The 15,876-nt window shown below is 37.0% G+C and overlaps 1 protein-coding gene across 3 annotated transcripts in view; it reads right to left on the reverse strand.

The window, feature by feature from the left end:
• The window catches only part of LOC106877988 (multiple epidermal growth factor-like domains protein 8), a 695,248-nt gene that overhangs the window by 244,553 nt on the left and 434,819 nt on the right, over positions 1-15,876 (reverse strand). For all 3 annotated transcript variants that reach the window (XM_089356139.1, XM_089356136.1, XM_089356146.1), the window contains exon 21: positions 11,430-11,596. In XM_089356139.1, the coding sequence (XP_089212265.1) occupies positions 11,430-11,596 (167 nt within the window). The remainder of the gene's footprint in view (positions 1-11,429; positions 11,597-15,876) is intronic.

Genomic DNA, 15,876 nt, shown 5'->3' on the forward strand with positions numbered 1-15,876 from the left:
CTTTGTAACAAGTACAATGAAGCAGTAGTGAAATGGAATTAATAAATTCAAACCAATGAAATGTAAAAAGCTGTATTTACATAATGTTGTTCCTATGAGACAACAGTCTGCTTTGAAAATGAAAAACAAAATCAATAAAGCTAAAAAGAAGAGTTATTATTTAAAATGGACATAACTGGAAAAGACTGGTTAATCAAAATATTGAAAGAATTTCAGAGAAAAGTGAAAAGCAATCTCTGAAAGTTGTTGCTAAAGAGGGCACATGAAACACTATCAGATTTAACAGCTACAAACACCAATATTTTACTTCTTCCTTACTATTTACTTTGATTACATTCATACAAAAAAATGCATGCATATAAGTAGAAATATGTTTTTTCTATTAGCAAAATACCTAATCTGGAAGCAATTTAGAGGAGGTAAGCACTTTGTAGATCATAATCTGACAGTCGAATTGTGATCTAGTTTCAGTCCCAAACTGAAAGCATTTCATTTTCTGCATTATTTTTTTTACAACTAATTTCAAATATTATTAAGATACTAGCAGAAATACCCGGCTTTTCCCGGGTTAAAGAGAATAATGAAATCTAAAAACGCCGTCTAGACTACGCAACCCTCAACTGTTAGTAGCTACGATACCATATTTCTACATTAATAACTCTCCAATCCATGCCAGCATGGAACATAGACATTAAGTGGAATGCCAGTCTCTCATGTAGGAGGGCCTTGAAATCAATGTTACCAACTGGGGACTATGTGTGTCGTAGTGATAATAAAAAGACCCAAAGGATGTCTGCAACGAAATAATTTTACTCAACACTTTGCAAGTGAATCAGTGGAGGCAAAGATGCGTCTCATTTACTTGACAATTTATGCACCACATTGCAGAAATCACAATGAAAGTATATCTGAAAGGGTAGTCTTACACTGTTGTACCGTTGAATTACAAATAATGCTCATCTGTTATGTTCGGGTTAAAATTTCATCAACATCAAAAATATATGAATTTTCATGGGAGTTATGGCCGTTATACATAGAATATAATTTCCAAATTTCATAAAGATCCGTTCAGTACTTTTGACGTAGTTTTGGATAAGAAAACAAATGACTAATGTGTGTGTTTGTGTGCATGTGTTTGTGTGTGATGGGTGTATATATGTATAGATATCTGTATGCACGTATATATATGTATATATGTGTACATATTACATGTACATCTATATATATATATATACATCTACACATGTGTATACATATACATGTATGCATATAGATCTATATCTATATATATATATCTATGCATATACGTGTACATATACATCTCTTTCTCTCTCTTTCTCTCTTTCTCTCTCTCTGAAAGTATCTGTCATTACAGTATCAAAATGTGATTGTTTCAGTTAGTGGAATAACGTGTACATATACATCTCTCTCTCTCCCTTTCTCTCTCTCTTTCTCTCTTTCTCTCTCACTCTGAAAGTTTCTGTCATTACAGTATCGAAATGTGATTGTTTCGGTTAGTAGAATAGTTTCATTTTTAAAGTGAAAGTATTTGACATGAGTGTTTTTGTTTCACTTTTGACACGTAATACTTAAATAGTAGAGGAGATATTATGTTGTTGTGGGCTCGAACTCTGCAAGAAGTTAAAATTTTTTTTGACTAAAACACAACTGGAACCCTAAGTAAGGCAAGTGTAAAATTTGAATGAAATTGGTTGCGTAGTTCTCGAGTTTTAGGGATTCACACAGACAGACAGACAGGCAGACAGACAGACACACATTCTCATTTTTATATATATAGATATATTTATTACATACTAATCTCATGCAATGTAAAACTTGGATCCCTAAACTTTAGCAGCAATGGTGTGTCTGACAATAAAAACACACTATGTTGGAAGCTTCTATTCAGAACTTTACATGTCAGTAACAAAGAACAACAGTCATTTATAACTGCAGTTTAGGAGAACTTGTTTCCAACAAAACTAACACAACTTAGTACTTCTATTTTAGGACTGTACTACTCATCCCATACACAGAAAAATCCAGACAAAGTTGCCATAAACTTGTTCATGCAATACAATTCCAAGACAGTTAGCATGCTCCACTTAGCAGCTGAAAAAAGACTAAATAAAATGTGTTGCTCAAACTAATCATCTGGAATATACAAACACTCCTTGATGTCAAAACTTTGGCAAACTGATTTAAGCAACAAATAGTCAAGTAAGCTTGAAGTTCTGTAGTCTAGATATTCCTGTATTCAGTGAATAAATTTATTGTTTCAAGAAGGCTTGTTGGTAGGGACATCATCTTCTGGAAAGGATATCAAAAGCAGACATTACCAACATGGTACCAGCTTTGCTGTAAAGAACGATCTGCTGCCTATACAGTGGCATTGATCAGCATCAATGAGTGACTGATATCACTTTGAGTTCCCCTTTGCTAAAAGTCACTGTTATGTTGCTGTGTGGTTACGCTCCAACTCTACCATTGGTAGCTAGGACAAAACTGTTTTTATCAAAAAGCAGCTCATGTGCTTACTAAGATCTCAAAACCAGACAAAGTCATCCTAATCAATGATTTCAAAGACAGCCATGATGTTAGGAAAACTAACAAGAATGATATCAAGTATTTTTCTCTGTGTCCAGAGTACAGTTCCAGATTACTCGTATGCACCTTATGATGTTTACGAGCATTAAAATTAAAATGGTTCAAAAAAGCACTACTGATGCCATATTTCTAGTAAGACAGCTGCAGGAGAAATACCTAGCCAAGGATAAACCTCTGTACCTGGCTTTCATTGACATGGAGAAAGCCTTTGACAGGGTCCCCCGATCCCTTATCTGGTGGTCAATGAGGAAACTTGGGATAGAAGAATGGTTAGTGAGAGCTGTGCAAGCCATGTACAGAGATGCTGCCAGTAAGGTGAGGGTTGGAAATGAGTACAGCAATGAATTCCGGGTAGAGGTAGGGGTCCACCAAGGTTCCGTCCTCAGCCCCCTCCTATTTATCATAGTCCTCCAGGCAATCACAGAGGAGTTCAAGACAGGTTGCCCCTGGGAGTTCCTCTATGCTGATAACCTTGCCCTAATTGCGGAGTCACTATCAGAACTAGAGGAGAAGTTTCAGGTGTGGAAGCAAGGTCTAGAATCGAAGGGCCTTAGAGTCAACCTAGCTAAAACCAAAATCCTAATAAGTAGGAAGGTAGATAAAACACAAACCCCTTCAGGTAGATGGCCCTGCTCAGTATGTAGAAAAGGAGTAAGTAGTAACTCTATAAGATGTACCCGGTGCAAACTATGGACACATAAGAGGTGCAGCAACATCAAAGGCAGGTTCACTAGGAAGTTAGTTTTTGTATGTGGCAGATGTTCAGGTGCAATAAAGACTGTAAACAAACAGGAAACAACTTCTATCTCATTCCAGGGTGAAAAACTAGAGGTAGTCGATAGCTTCCGCTATCTGGGTGACGAAGTTAGTAGTGGGGGTGGGTGCGCTGAAAGTGTAGCTGCTAGAATAAGAATAGCCTGGGCAAAGTTTAGAGAGCTCTTACCTCTGCTGGCGACAAAGGGACTCTCACTCAGAGTAAAAGGCAGACTGTATGACGCATGTGTACGAACAGCCATGCTACATGGCAGTGAAACATGGGCTGTAACTGCTGAGGACATGTGTAAGCTCGCAAGGAATGAAGCCAGTATGCTCCGTTGGATGTGTAATGTCAATGTGAATACCTGTCAGAGTGTAAGTATCTTGAGAGAAAAGCTGAACATTAGAAGCATCAGTTGTGGTGTGCAAGAGAGACGATTGCGCAGGTATGGACATGTGGTGAGAATGGATGAGGATAGCTGCCTGAAAAAGTGCCACACCCTAACAGTTGAGGGAACCCGTGGAAGAGGTAGGCCCAGGAAGACCTGGGCTGAGGTGGTGAGGCAAGACCTTCGTACATTGGGCCTCACCGAGGTGATGACTACTGACCGAGACCTTTGGAAATGTGCTGTGCGTGAGAAGACCCGGCAAGCCAAGTAAGATCGTTGCCAGTGCCCCTGGACTGGCTCTTGTGCGGGTGGCACATAAGATGCACCATTTCGAGCGTGGCCGTTGCCAGTACCGCCTGACTGGCCTTCATAGGATTTTCGAGCGAGATCGTTGCCAGTGCCCCTGGACTGGCTTGTGTGGGTGGCACATAAAAGACACTATTTCGAGCGTGGCCGTTGCCAGTATCGCCTGACTGGCCTTCGTGCAGGTGACACGTAAAAGCACCCACTACACTCTCTGAGTGGTTGGCGTTAGGAAGGGCATCCAGCTGTAGAAACTCTGCCAAATTTAGATTGGAGCCTGGTGTTGCCATCCGGTTTCACCAGTCCTCAGTCAAATCGTCCAACCCATGCTAGCATGGAAAGCGGATGTTAAACGATGATGATGATGATGATGTTGCTAGTTCAAGAGTCCAGATAGTTGTAAAAACTGTTAGCATGCTAGACAAAATACTTAGTAACATTTCTTCTGGTCTTACATTCTGAGGTCAAATGCTGCCAAGGTTGGCTTTACTTTTCATCTTTTGGGGTTGATAAAAAAAATGCTAGTTGAGTACTGGGATTGATGTAATCAACAAGACTCTTCCCCCAAAATTTTAGGCCTTGGGCCTAAAGTTTTTTTTGGGGGGTGGGGGAGACATAACTGGTCACTACTTACTTTGGCCATCTTAATGGTTAAGTAGGATGCACTCAGGACAACCAAGAGAAGCAAGAAAAGAAGTAATTATATAGAGTTACACCTGACTCTTCTAACCAAATATTTTATTGTCTCCTTTGCAATTAAACTTGTACATAAAGCACTGAAGTCTACAATCACAAAATGACCCATTAATAAATGAGAAATTAGTTGGATAACATAAGCAATCCTTGCCTAATCTATTCATCATGAATAATTATTGAACTGCCTAGATACAACTAGGTGATATAATTAGTACAAGTGTTGCTTGTAATGGAAATGTAGTAACTAGGGTAAGGTAAAAGCTTAATAAGTTGTTACCTTTTGTTAATAACAATGGGTTTCTCTTTTCACACAAAAGGCTGATTGAATAAAGCATATGTTCATGTGATTAAAAATGACAGTGAGACATGGGTTCTAAATGAAGACCTATGAATGCTATACAGAAATAACATACTGTCATCCACTGAAATTTTAACTTAGACGAAAAGTGGAGTCCAACTGAACAGAAAGAATGGCTTACATAAAAAGAATGATCAGCTATACCCGATTTATCAATATCTCCTTGTGTCACAGCTTTGTGATGTTCTTCTACCCTTATTTTGAGGGGGCGACATGTTTCGCCTTTGTATAACCTACCACAGCTGCATCGGATGGAGTACACGCAGTTTTTGGTCATATTCTCTTCTGTTGGTGGTTTTACCCAAAGGAGATATTTGCGAAGTGTTGTATCGCTCTTGAATACTGCCCTGATGTCATATGGGCCGCATATCTTTTGTATCTTTTCGGAGAGGCCTTTCACATAGGGTAGACATATGGTGTAGTGGTTAAGAGCACGGGCTACTAACCCCAAGATTCCGAGTTCGATTCACGGCAGCGACCTAATAATAATAATATAATAATAGTAACATCGTTAGGAATGAGAACCCCCAGGTTCAAAATTTCCCCAAGACACCTGATGAAGGCTGGAGGGTATAGCAGCCGAAACGTTGTGTTAACAACAAACAAGATGAGGACAAATATCCGTCAAATGTAAATAATGTAAATAATGTAAATAATGTAAATAATTCCTCATCTCTTAAATATAGAACTGTATTACACATCCTGCAGAGTACTCTTGCTGAATTTCTTTCTAGTCCACCACATTCAGTCCCCATGTTTTACCACTATACAACAGTGTACTTAGTATACAAGCATAATGCAATCTACTCTTCACTTGCAGAGAAATCACTTTGTTGCCAACAGAGATAATAGTTCCTTGAGCATTTTTTACACCATTCTTACTTTGGTTACTCTACTTTTGGAACACCCACCTCCACTGTTAATTGAGCCATAGAGGCATCAGAAACTATCAATGGAACCTTCCAGATGTTAGAAAAACAATCTATTTCATAGATATTTATACTGGTAACAATTACTGCGCATTTGCTACATACAAAGTATTTCTCAGTCAGCTTGCTTTTTAAACCATCTCATCATTCATGTAATCATAGTTTTCATTTGATACACTGTTCAGAGTCCTTTCCGGTGCCTTCTTTGTGTATTGAGTTAGACTACCTCCCTAAAGGCAGCAGAGTCTGGTCTTTTTTCCAGCTAACTAAACTTCGCTAGGTTTACTTTAAGATCTCTTCATTCTAGACTTTGCTTCCATATTTAGGATTTCTTCTCTAATTCTTTGACAGATTCAGCTATGAGAATTACATTATCAGCAAACAAGTGATCCTAAAGAAATTTTGTTTTCAACTCCTCTACTCTGGCCTGGAAAACTAAAATATATAAGAGATTAAAAAATAAGCTCTTCAGACACTTGCTGATGCACTAAATTCATTACTTAACTTATTTTTGTCATCTTGCTAACAGCAGCACTTCTCTACATATATATGCATATACATGTGCGCAGTTCTATGCAGGCTTCATTCGTTATAATCAATTTCATGCACAGAAACTTCTTGAAAAATACATTATGAGTTTCTCACAAAGTCCTGTAGTAACAAGAAGTATATAATAGCAAACCTACACATAGGCAGCTTCAGATAGCGGTCATTTCTTAACAAACTATGGCAATGGAGAGATTTGGCAACACCTTGAGTAACTAAGTAGCCTTTCAGCAGGATAATACTACTCACTTATTAGCCAGGAAGGACCTAGAAAAAGTGGTCAACACAAATCTCAGCTATATCTGGAATTGACCAGCAACTCCACTGCTCTGTGCTGTTAACATTCAAGGAATTTACAACTTTCCAAAAAGTGGTCATACTCAGATGTAAGTTGAGCTTCAGTACATATGATATACAGGGTGTTGGGACTAAATTTGCTGATTTTTTTTTTGTCTCTTTTTATCTTTATCAGGAAACAGCTTGATGTATTGCTGAACAGTCAATGGCATTGAAGTGCATAAAAATTAAGGCTGTAGTTGAGAAGAAGTCAGCTGACATGGAGGACAGGAAACCATCTGAATATTGGAAAAGAGTTACTTGTATTATGAGGATTTGACACAGGTGCCAAAATGATGACATCATGATAGTTGCTCAATGCTCAGTGAACACAGTAAAGGCTGTAAGATGTGACATGGACAGCTGCAGTGGAGACTACAGAGCTATGTTCAGCAGGAAAGGATACAGAAGGCATTCTGACTGCATCTGCATGCCAGAATACACATCCACATCCTTGAACAGAGCCTTAGGCTCAATGAAAGTAGCTATGTGAAGCTGCTGGAGACTGGTTAATCTCTGGCTGGAGAGGGTTGCAACTGGAAGACCATATGCATGCCAGCAGAATCTAACCCCTTGCCATTCCTTCAGAAAAAGCCAGTAGTGGTTACCAGAGAATTTCTACAACTTTACCAGCTTCAATTTCTGCCCTCCTAATTCTCCTGATTGTAATCCAGTGGATTACTATATGTGGGGCACGCTTGAGAAAGCACCAATTGTTCTACCTGCAACACCAGGTTAAGCAGTTGGCCAAGATCAAGGTGTTTGAAGACCTTCCCAGGTAAGCAGTGAGGAACACATGTGACAGGTTCTGGAGCCATACTGAGGTCATGGTGGAAGCTGAGGGTAGCAACTTTGAGTAAAGTGTTATCTGCTGGCTATAATCTGGATATTTTTTGAATTTTTTAAAATACTTTTAGTTTTGGATGGAATACTGTGTTTTCTTTTCCTTTTATGTAAGCTGTCAAATTTAGCCTGAACACCCTGTGTCGTCATCAGCAGTGGCAGAAGCAGTGGCATCATCACCATCATCATATAATGTCCCTTTTTTCATGCTGGCATGGACTGAATGGTTTGATAAGAACAGATGAGCCAGAGGGTTCCACTAAGTTCTATGTCTGCTTTGGCATGGTTTCTACAGTTGGATGCCCTTCTTAATGCCAACCACTTAAAGTATACTGGGTGATCTTTACATGACATTAACACCATTGAGACTGCCAAGTACCCACATAAAAAAACCCTCAAGTGAGAGGGGTACAGACTAGAGAAAGAAATGATAGAGGGAGAGAAGCAGATGTCTTGCTGAAGAGGCAAATATATGGCTTACCCACCTGGAAAGTGAGAAAGAAAAAGAGAGAGAAAGAAAGAGATATGAGATCCAGGTACAACATGAATATGAGGCAGAATAGGAAGTGCACTGAGTGAAAATAGTGTGATTGATGATTAGAGATAGGGAATAAGTTTGATGCACAATATATCAGTTCAGTATAGCAGGAAGTAAAGAAAATAGATGAGTTGTGGGGGAAGGCTTGACAGAACCTCAATTTTGCTGAGATGGATGGGTTTTCTCAAGGACAGTATAAAACCATTACTTTAGGTCCCTTGAAGTCAGTCTTCACCACTTTGTCCCAAATCTTCCTAGGTTTTCCTCATCCATTTGTTTTGTTCAAGTTTAGTGATCAGCACTTCTTTATACACCTGTCTTCACCCATTTACATCACATGACCATACCACTGAAATTTTTTCTCCTGAACACCACATCTGATGCCTCTTATGCCTAGTTTTCCTCTATGCATATCTATACATTGTTGTACAAGCACACATACATTGCACACTCATTGGAGCATATATGTTTCATTTCTTTCAAGTCTTCACATGTTTTCTGCATTTATGACCCCAGTTTTATAGCCATGTAGCAGTGACACAGGCATTATACAATCTGCCTTTCTGCCAATCTGTGTACACACACACACACACACGCACACGCACACATAGAGAGAGAGATAGTGATGCAAATAAACACACTTGGGTTTGATATATGAAATCTACATAAATATACATACATGCATATACACATGTAAATATATATAGGGATATATAGAGAAACAAAAACTGAAAATATTCAGATGAACACTCATGTATAAGCATGTAGATATTCATATATTTACAGAACAAATTTACATGGAGTACAAAAAATACAGAAAACAAAAGAGAGAGGGCATGATATTTCAGGTCCAATAGCTATTTCTGGGGTCTCACAATTACGTAATATTTGTAATGTTGATATGTGGAATGTGTTGTCAGACCATGCCCTCTCTCCTTTGTTTTCTATATTTTTGTACTCCATGTAAATTTGTTCTATAAATTTACAAATATCTATATGCTTAAACACAAGCTTTCATCTGAATATTTTCAGTTATTGTTTCTCTCTCTATGTATATCCCTATATAGATTTACATGTGTATATGTATGTATTTATATTTTATATATCAAGCCCAAGTGTGTTTATTTGCATCACTATCTCCCTGTCATCTCACCTGGATTCCTTTTATAACCACTCTTTACCCCATGGACTTAGTCCTTGATAAAGACTTTGGAGTATAAGTTTAAATCGTGTGAGCACTATTATATGTTTTCTATATTGAACACCTCTGGATCTCACCTGTTGACTATATATATATAATTATATAAAATTTTATAATTAATAAATAATTATAACAGAGTGTACACGAAGTACCAGCTTGCTAAAAATCATCATCATCATCATCATCATCGTTTAACATCCGCTTTCCATGCTAGCATGGGTTGGACGATTTGACTGAGGACTGGTGAACCAGATGGCTACACCAGGCTCCAATTTGATTTGGCAGAGTTTCTACAGCTGGATGCCCTTCCTAACACCAACCACTCCAAGAGTGTATTGGGTGCTTTTACGTGCCACCCGCACGAAGGCCAGTCAGGCGGTACTGGCAATGGCCACGCTCAAATTGGTGTATTTTACGTGTCACCTGTACAGGAACAAGTCCAGCGGCACTGGCAACGATCTCGCTCAAATGTCTTTATACGTTCCACCGGCCCAAGTGCCAGGAAGACGACGCTGGGCACAGGTGCCATCATAATTTCGCTTTCACTTGCCCCAACAGGTCTTCGCAAGCCGAGTTTCATGTTAAATGAAGGAGACAACGTTGGCATGGGTGCCAGTCGTTGAATTTAGTTCGATTTCGATTTCACATGCCTCAACAGGTCTTCGCAAGCAGAGTTTAGTGTCCAATGAAGGAAGGTACGCATAAGTGGGCTGGCTACACCCCTGGCAGAGGCCTTGGACTTAGGTCTCACTTGGCTTGCCGGGTCTTCTCACGCACAGCATATTTCCAAAGGTCTCAGTCAGAAGTCATTGTCTCGGTGAGGCCCAATGAAATAAGAGTTAAAATACTCAAACAAGTCACCAAACTCACTGAAAAATCAAAACAGACCAACAGAAATCAGGCAAACGAGCAAAGAAAAATTTAACATATTAACTTAACTATATATATATATATATATATATAGAGAGAGAGAGAGAGAGAGGGGGGGAGACAGACAGACAGAGCATTCTTTATAGCCTACTTAACATGGATATAGTTCAAGATGCCATAATACTGTGGTATTCCTCTTAAGAAAGCATGTCATGTAGATATTTAGTGCTAAAAAGCACATAAATTTTAGTAGCAGACAAAAAATTTCCAGCACCATCAGTGGAATTGCTAGATCACATGATTTCTATATGTTTGCATGTTACTAGCAGCAGGTATCTGCAATCGCTGCATGCTAGCCAAACTTCATCCATACTGATATATAGAAAAAAAGAGCCTAATAAGACACTGAGTTACTGGTGTCACAAACAGTTAGCAAGCTGGAAAAAAAAATTATTAGTGATGGAAGCAGTATCAGTACCAAACAGCAATTTTTATATTCTACTTAACCAACAGGAAGTATGTAATTACAAATCTGCACATAAGCAGCTTCAGATATTAGTTGTTCCTTTAACAATTTATGGCAATGGCAGTACCTTGAGAGATTAAGTAATCTTTTCCAGAGTACTATGGTATTGTTAAAGCATAGCCTCATTAAGAAGGATATATAAAGATTGTTATTCAGTATTAATTACTTTCATTGCTAATAACTATTGTGTGCATATATGAAAATATATTTTTACAAATGTGTTTCTGTGCATGTGTTGCTATTTTTTTTATACATGTAAATGTGTAAGCATTTATAGATGTGTGTACACAAATACATATATGTATAACTAGTATGTGTGTGTATAATCAATGAAGCATACTGAATTTGTAATTATTAGATATTTTCACTACTTCACAATTAAATGAAATACCAACATATAACTTTCCAAATTTGCAAATCATTGAAATAAATGCAAGCTTGGAAAAACAAATGGAAAATGAAAAGAAACATGTTCTCTTCCAAAACTGAAAAGAAAAAGAAAGACATTTCTTTCAAATGAAAAATATTTACCATTCTCTCATCTGATGCCTGCAGAATGTTCCATTGCAATTTGTCAACGTCAAATGTATATAATTCTTTTGAAGGATGAAACTTGTAATATTTTGTAAATAGCATTCCTCCATAAATGTAAATTGTAGCAACAGCAAGGTGATATACTGCACTGTGTCCATAAATGCCTAAGATGTTCAGAAAAAATAAGAAATTGATAAAATTAAAAAACAAATAAAAATACATTTAGAATTTACTGTAATATTTTGTAATAAATTTATTACAATACTAACAGTATAACCTGACCTTGTCTGGGTGTGACTTATTACGCCATCTACGATAAGTCTTGCTAGGTGAAAATCAACTAAAAAATAAAGCCTTACAATGAAAAAACCCTTATGATGTAAATATGTTCATAATTCAAAATACGATGAAATTAATAGGGAAAATCTGAAGGCTGTTTTGCGTAAAATTATTAAGTGTACGTAAATTTCATCCGTCTAATTGGCTATAGAAATGCTTGTGCAAAACAACTTTTTGCGCTGCCCTGATTATACATAGCAGGGTAATCCCTTTTAGCAGGAGCTAGGATGGCAATTTGTGATGAAGCAATTGCTGGCGATCTGTTGCTACACAGTTTTGCCAGAATTCTATCAGATTGGGCAGAAGATGTTGATGCACCATTTTGCATTATGTTCAAAGTGGCTTCTGGAATGTGGTGAATTGCTGCAGTCTGTTGCTGTCATTTTAAACCGGTTGCTGTCTTTCCACAGCAAACTCTCTTCTTTGGATACATAATCTATGTATATATTAAACAGAAGAACAAAAGTTATAATAGATGGCAGGGTCGGTACTTTTCACATATCTGTAATTTTTCAGATTAACACCCGCATGATTACCCAACCCTAATCCTAATCCTAACACTAACCATAAACCTAAAACACTAACCCTGACCCTAAAACCGTAACCGTAACACTAATCCTAACCCTAACCCTAAAACCCTAACCCCAACACCCTAGTGAAAATCGTTGTATATTTACAAAACATTGACGAACATGAGTTATATTTTACTGAATGATTGTGTACTTGCACATGTATGTGTTTGAGAGAGTGAGAGAGGAAGAGGTAGTTAAAAGTTTTCTTATGACGGCTTCTCTTCACTGCCTATTACTTCATTAGAAATCTACAGATGCACATAAGCACATATTAGAGAAAAATGAAACAAATATGGACGACTTGCTCCGTAACACCATCGAGTGGGGAACAGTTCTCAAAAATAACCTGCAGTTGTTTCCTTCAAAATTCCTACATGCTTGAAATGTACATACATCAAGGTATATTTGTAGAAAATTTCACGAAAAAATATTCCTTTTCGTGAAAGTTAAGAGGAATTTAAGTGGTATTTCCGAAAATTGTCCCCCACCCCCTCCCAAAACACTTTCACCGAAAATTTTTGTATATTCAGAATCTACATAATAAACAATATATGCATAGAAAATTTCATAAAAATATATTAATTTTTCTGAAAGTTTTGACCTTCCAAAGTCGGGGGGTACAACTCTGTAGTTATGCCACATTGACGAACATGAGTTATATTTTTGTGAATGATTATGTTTACTTGCATGTGCATGCGTTTGAGAGAGCGAGAGAGGAAGAGGGGGAGAAATGAATAGAGAACGATAGCAATGTGTATGTTGTTGTCACAGATCACGTATGTGTGGTTGTCTGTTATGAAAAATAGGTAAAGAATACTGAGAGGAAAGTTTAATCTATGACTTTGTATCTATCACTTTCTCTCTCTCTCTATCTCCCTCTTTTACTCTTACTCTCTATATTATATGTTGAGCGCGTGTGTAAGAACGCTGTTCCAGGTAGAAGGGAAGAAATATAAAAGTTGCTAGAAGCAACAGCCAAATCTCCCTTAAATCACACAAAGTAAACAGAATTTAAAAAATTTAATTACTGCGCTGGAAAGTTCACATCGAGAAAATTCCATTGATGTAAAACTTTTTACGAAAAAGTGGAAAATGTGGATTTCTATACACTTTTAAAAAGGCTTCACACAGACACACAACTTCAGCTTTATATATTAAGATTAACGTGGGATGAAGTTAAAATAATAGACAGAGAACACCACTGGAAGGACACAACAACCTCCTAAGCAGACCAAGTGCAGATATGAACAGCATATGGGAACTGGTATTAAGGAATAGGAGAATATTAGATTTATAAGCCACTCCATAATTGCCCACGGGCATATGGCGTAGTGGTTAAGAGCAAGGATTCCAAGTTTGATTCCAGGCAGTGACCTGAATAATAATAATAATAACCTTGAAAAATACCTTAGGAATGAAAACCCAGGTTCAAAATTTCCCCAAGACACCTGATGAAGGCTGGAGGGTATATCAGCCGAAACATTGTGTTAACAACAAACAAGATGAGGACAAAAATCCGTCAATTGTAAATAATGTTTTCAGTTGAAGTCATTTCAAACTAATGAATCTGACAAGAACATGAACTCTTACTTATAGGAATCAGCAAACAAACTATTAACTAATTTGTGCTGATGTCCGCCAAACAGGTAATAATTCATGGGGTGTATGCAGAACAGAGAGAACCCAAACAATAACATAGCTATTCAATCTTAATATGTTCTCACCAAATCAAACACACAAGGACAAAACACCGCAGGGTCTTGAAGTCCCCTTATATCAGTAAATTACATGTGTAATGAACACATTGCTTTCACACATATTGCTTTGTAGGTGAAGAAGAAGCAGAGAGTTGTTCAGTTTCCAGTTAAGTTTAATTTCTGAGTTCATTTTGTCGCATGACATGTGACAATCACCGCTCAACTACTTGTTTACATTCAATCCTTTCAGCCTCTATATAATAATAATAATAAGGCATCCAAAATGCCGTCTTATTATCATATCATTTTCTTTAATATTACTGCGATACCTTATTATATTATTTCCCTTAATATCAAATACCTTTTCTGTTGAATTTTTTTCAGCTTTCATCAGCCTGACAATCACATTTATCATGTTATATTAGCAATCATAGTCAGTAATGAATAATAATGATAATAATAATAATAATAATAACAACAACAACAACTAAATTTTAAAAGGATTGACGTAATTCTTCACAAAGGGAAAGACAAAATGAAGAGCACGATGCAATTGCAATAGATATTTTATTGGGTGAATGATATTTCGACAGCAAGCCTGTCTTGGTCAAATTCAAAATAAAAAGTGATAAAAATTCAAAATTACAGAAATTTAGATCTAAAATATGAACAAGACCAACCAGCATCCACATGTTGATGGAATGACATCATCAGTCTTTAAGTTTCAATTTTATAACTGGCGAAGAGAAAAAGACAGGAAAAACAAGAGAAAAAAAAAGCAAAGCAAAAAAAGAAAAGGAAAAAAAGAAGAATATTTAATCAAACAGTTTTGAATAAATTTGATGAAATTCTTCTGTCATTTTATTCATTCCTCCAGGGTGTGATGTTAATAACCTGCAAACATATTTCTCTTCATGTATTTTGAGTATTGAAAGTGTAGCAGATTCAGAACATTTTTTGAGAATATGCACTTTTAAGTCTTTTTCGAAATTGCAGCTGTTTGAAGCAAAATGTTCGGCAAATTCTGTTGAACTACTGTTCTTGTGCCTGACGTCGAATCTGTGCCCATTAAATCTTTTGTTTAGTTGTACAACAGTACAACCAACATAAATCAAGTTGTGTTTCATGCATTTTGCCACATACACAATGTGGGAATCTCTACATGTCCTACCTTTTGTATAAATGATAACATTTCTGTTATGACTCCTGATGGAATTCACTTGACACATGTTGTTGCACAATGAACAGGGCTTACATCCCTTGTGGCTGCTTTTCAAGGTACAGAGTGCAGATACTCCAATGTTCATTTTCTTGGAGTCAGAAATAGAGGTCAATAATTCTCTTATATTTTTATTCTGTCTAAAGGCTACAATAGGTGGCTGAGGAAATATCTGTTTCAAACAAGGATATTTTTCTGCAACATGCTGGTAACTTTCATGCAACACTTTTGAAATGCCAGCAAAATTTCGGTACCAGTTAATTGCTAAAGGAATTCTGTCACATATTGTATTGTGTTTGCTAAAATTATGCGTGAAGGTTTGACTTTCTTTGCTAATCTTAGCTATCTCATTTGCTATTTCCTTTAATTGTGATTCACTGTAAATGCGTCTGACATAATGGTGTAAAAAAAGCATTTGCATGTTTCCAGTAATCCTCTATGTCAGTACAAATCTGTTTAATCCTCAAAACTTAGAATTTCAAATTTGACCGAATTATATGATGTGGATAATTGGAGTGGCGGTAAATGTGGGATAATGTGGGCTTGAAAAATAACTCTGTCACTATTCTGCTTCCAGAAAACAACTTTTGTGTCTAAAAATTCAATTCTAGTTTTTG

Source organism: Octopus bimaculoides, chromosome 1 (assembly GCF_046866305.1).
Source record: "Octopus bimaculoides isolate indiv1 chromosome 1, ASM4686630v1, whole genome shotgun sequence".
NCBI classification, from domain to species: domain Eukaryota; kingdom Metazoa; phylum Mollusca; class Cephalopoda; order Octopoda; family Octopodidae; genus Octopus; species Octopus bimaculoides.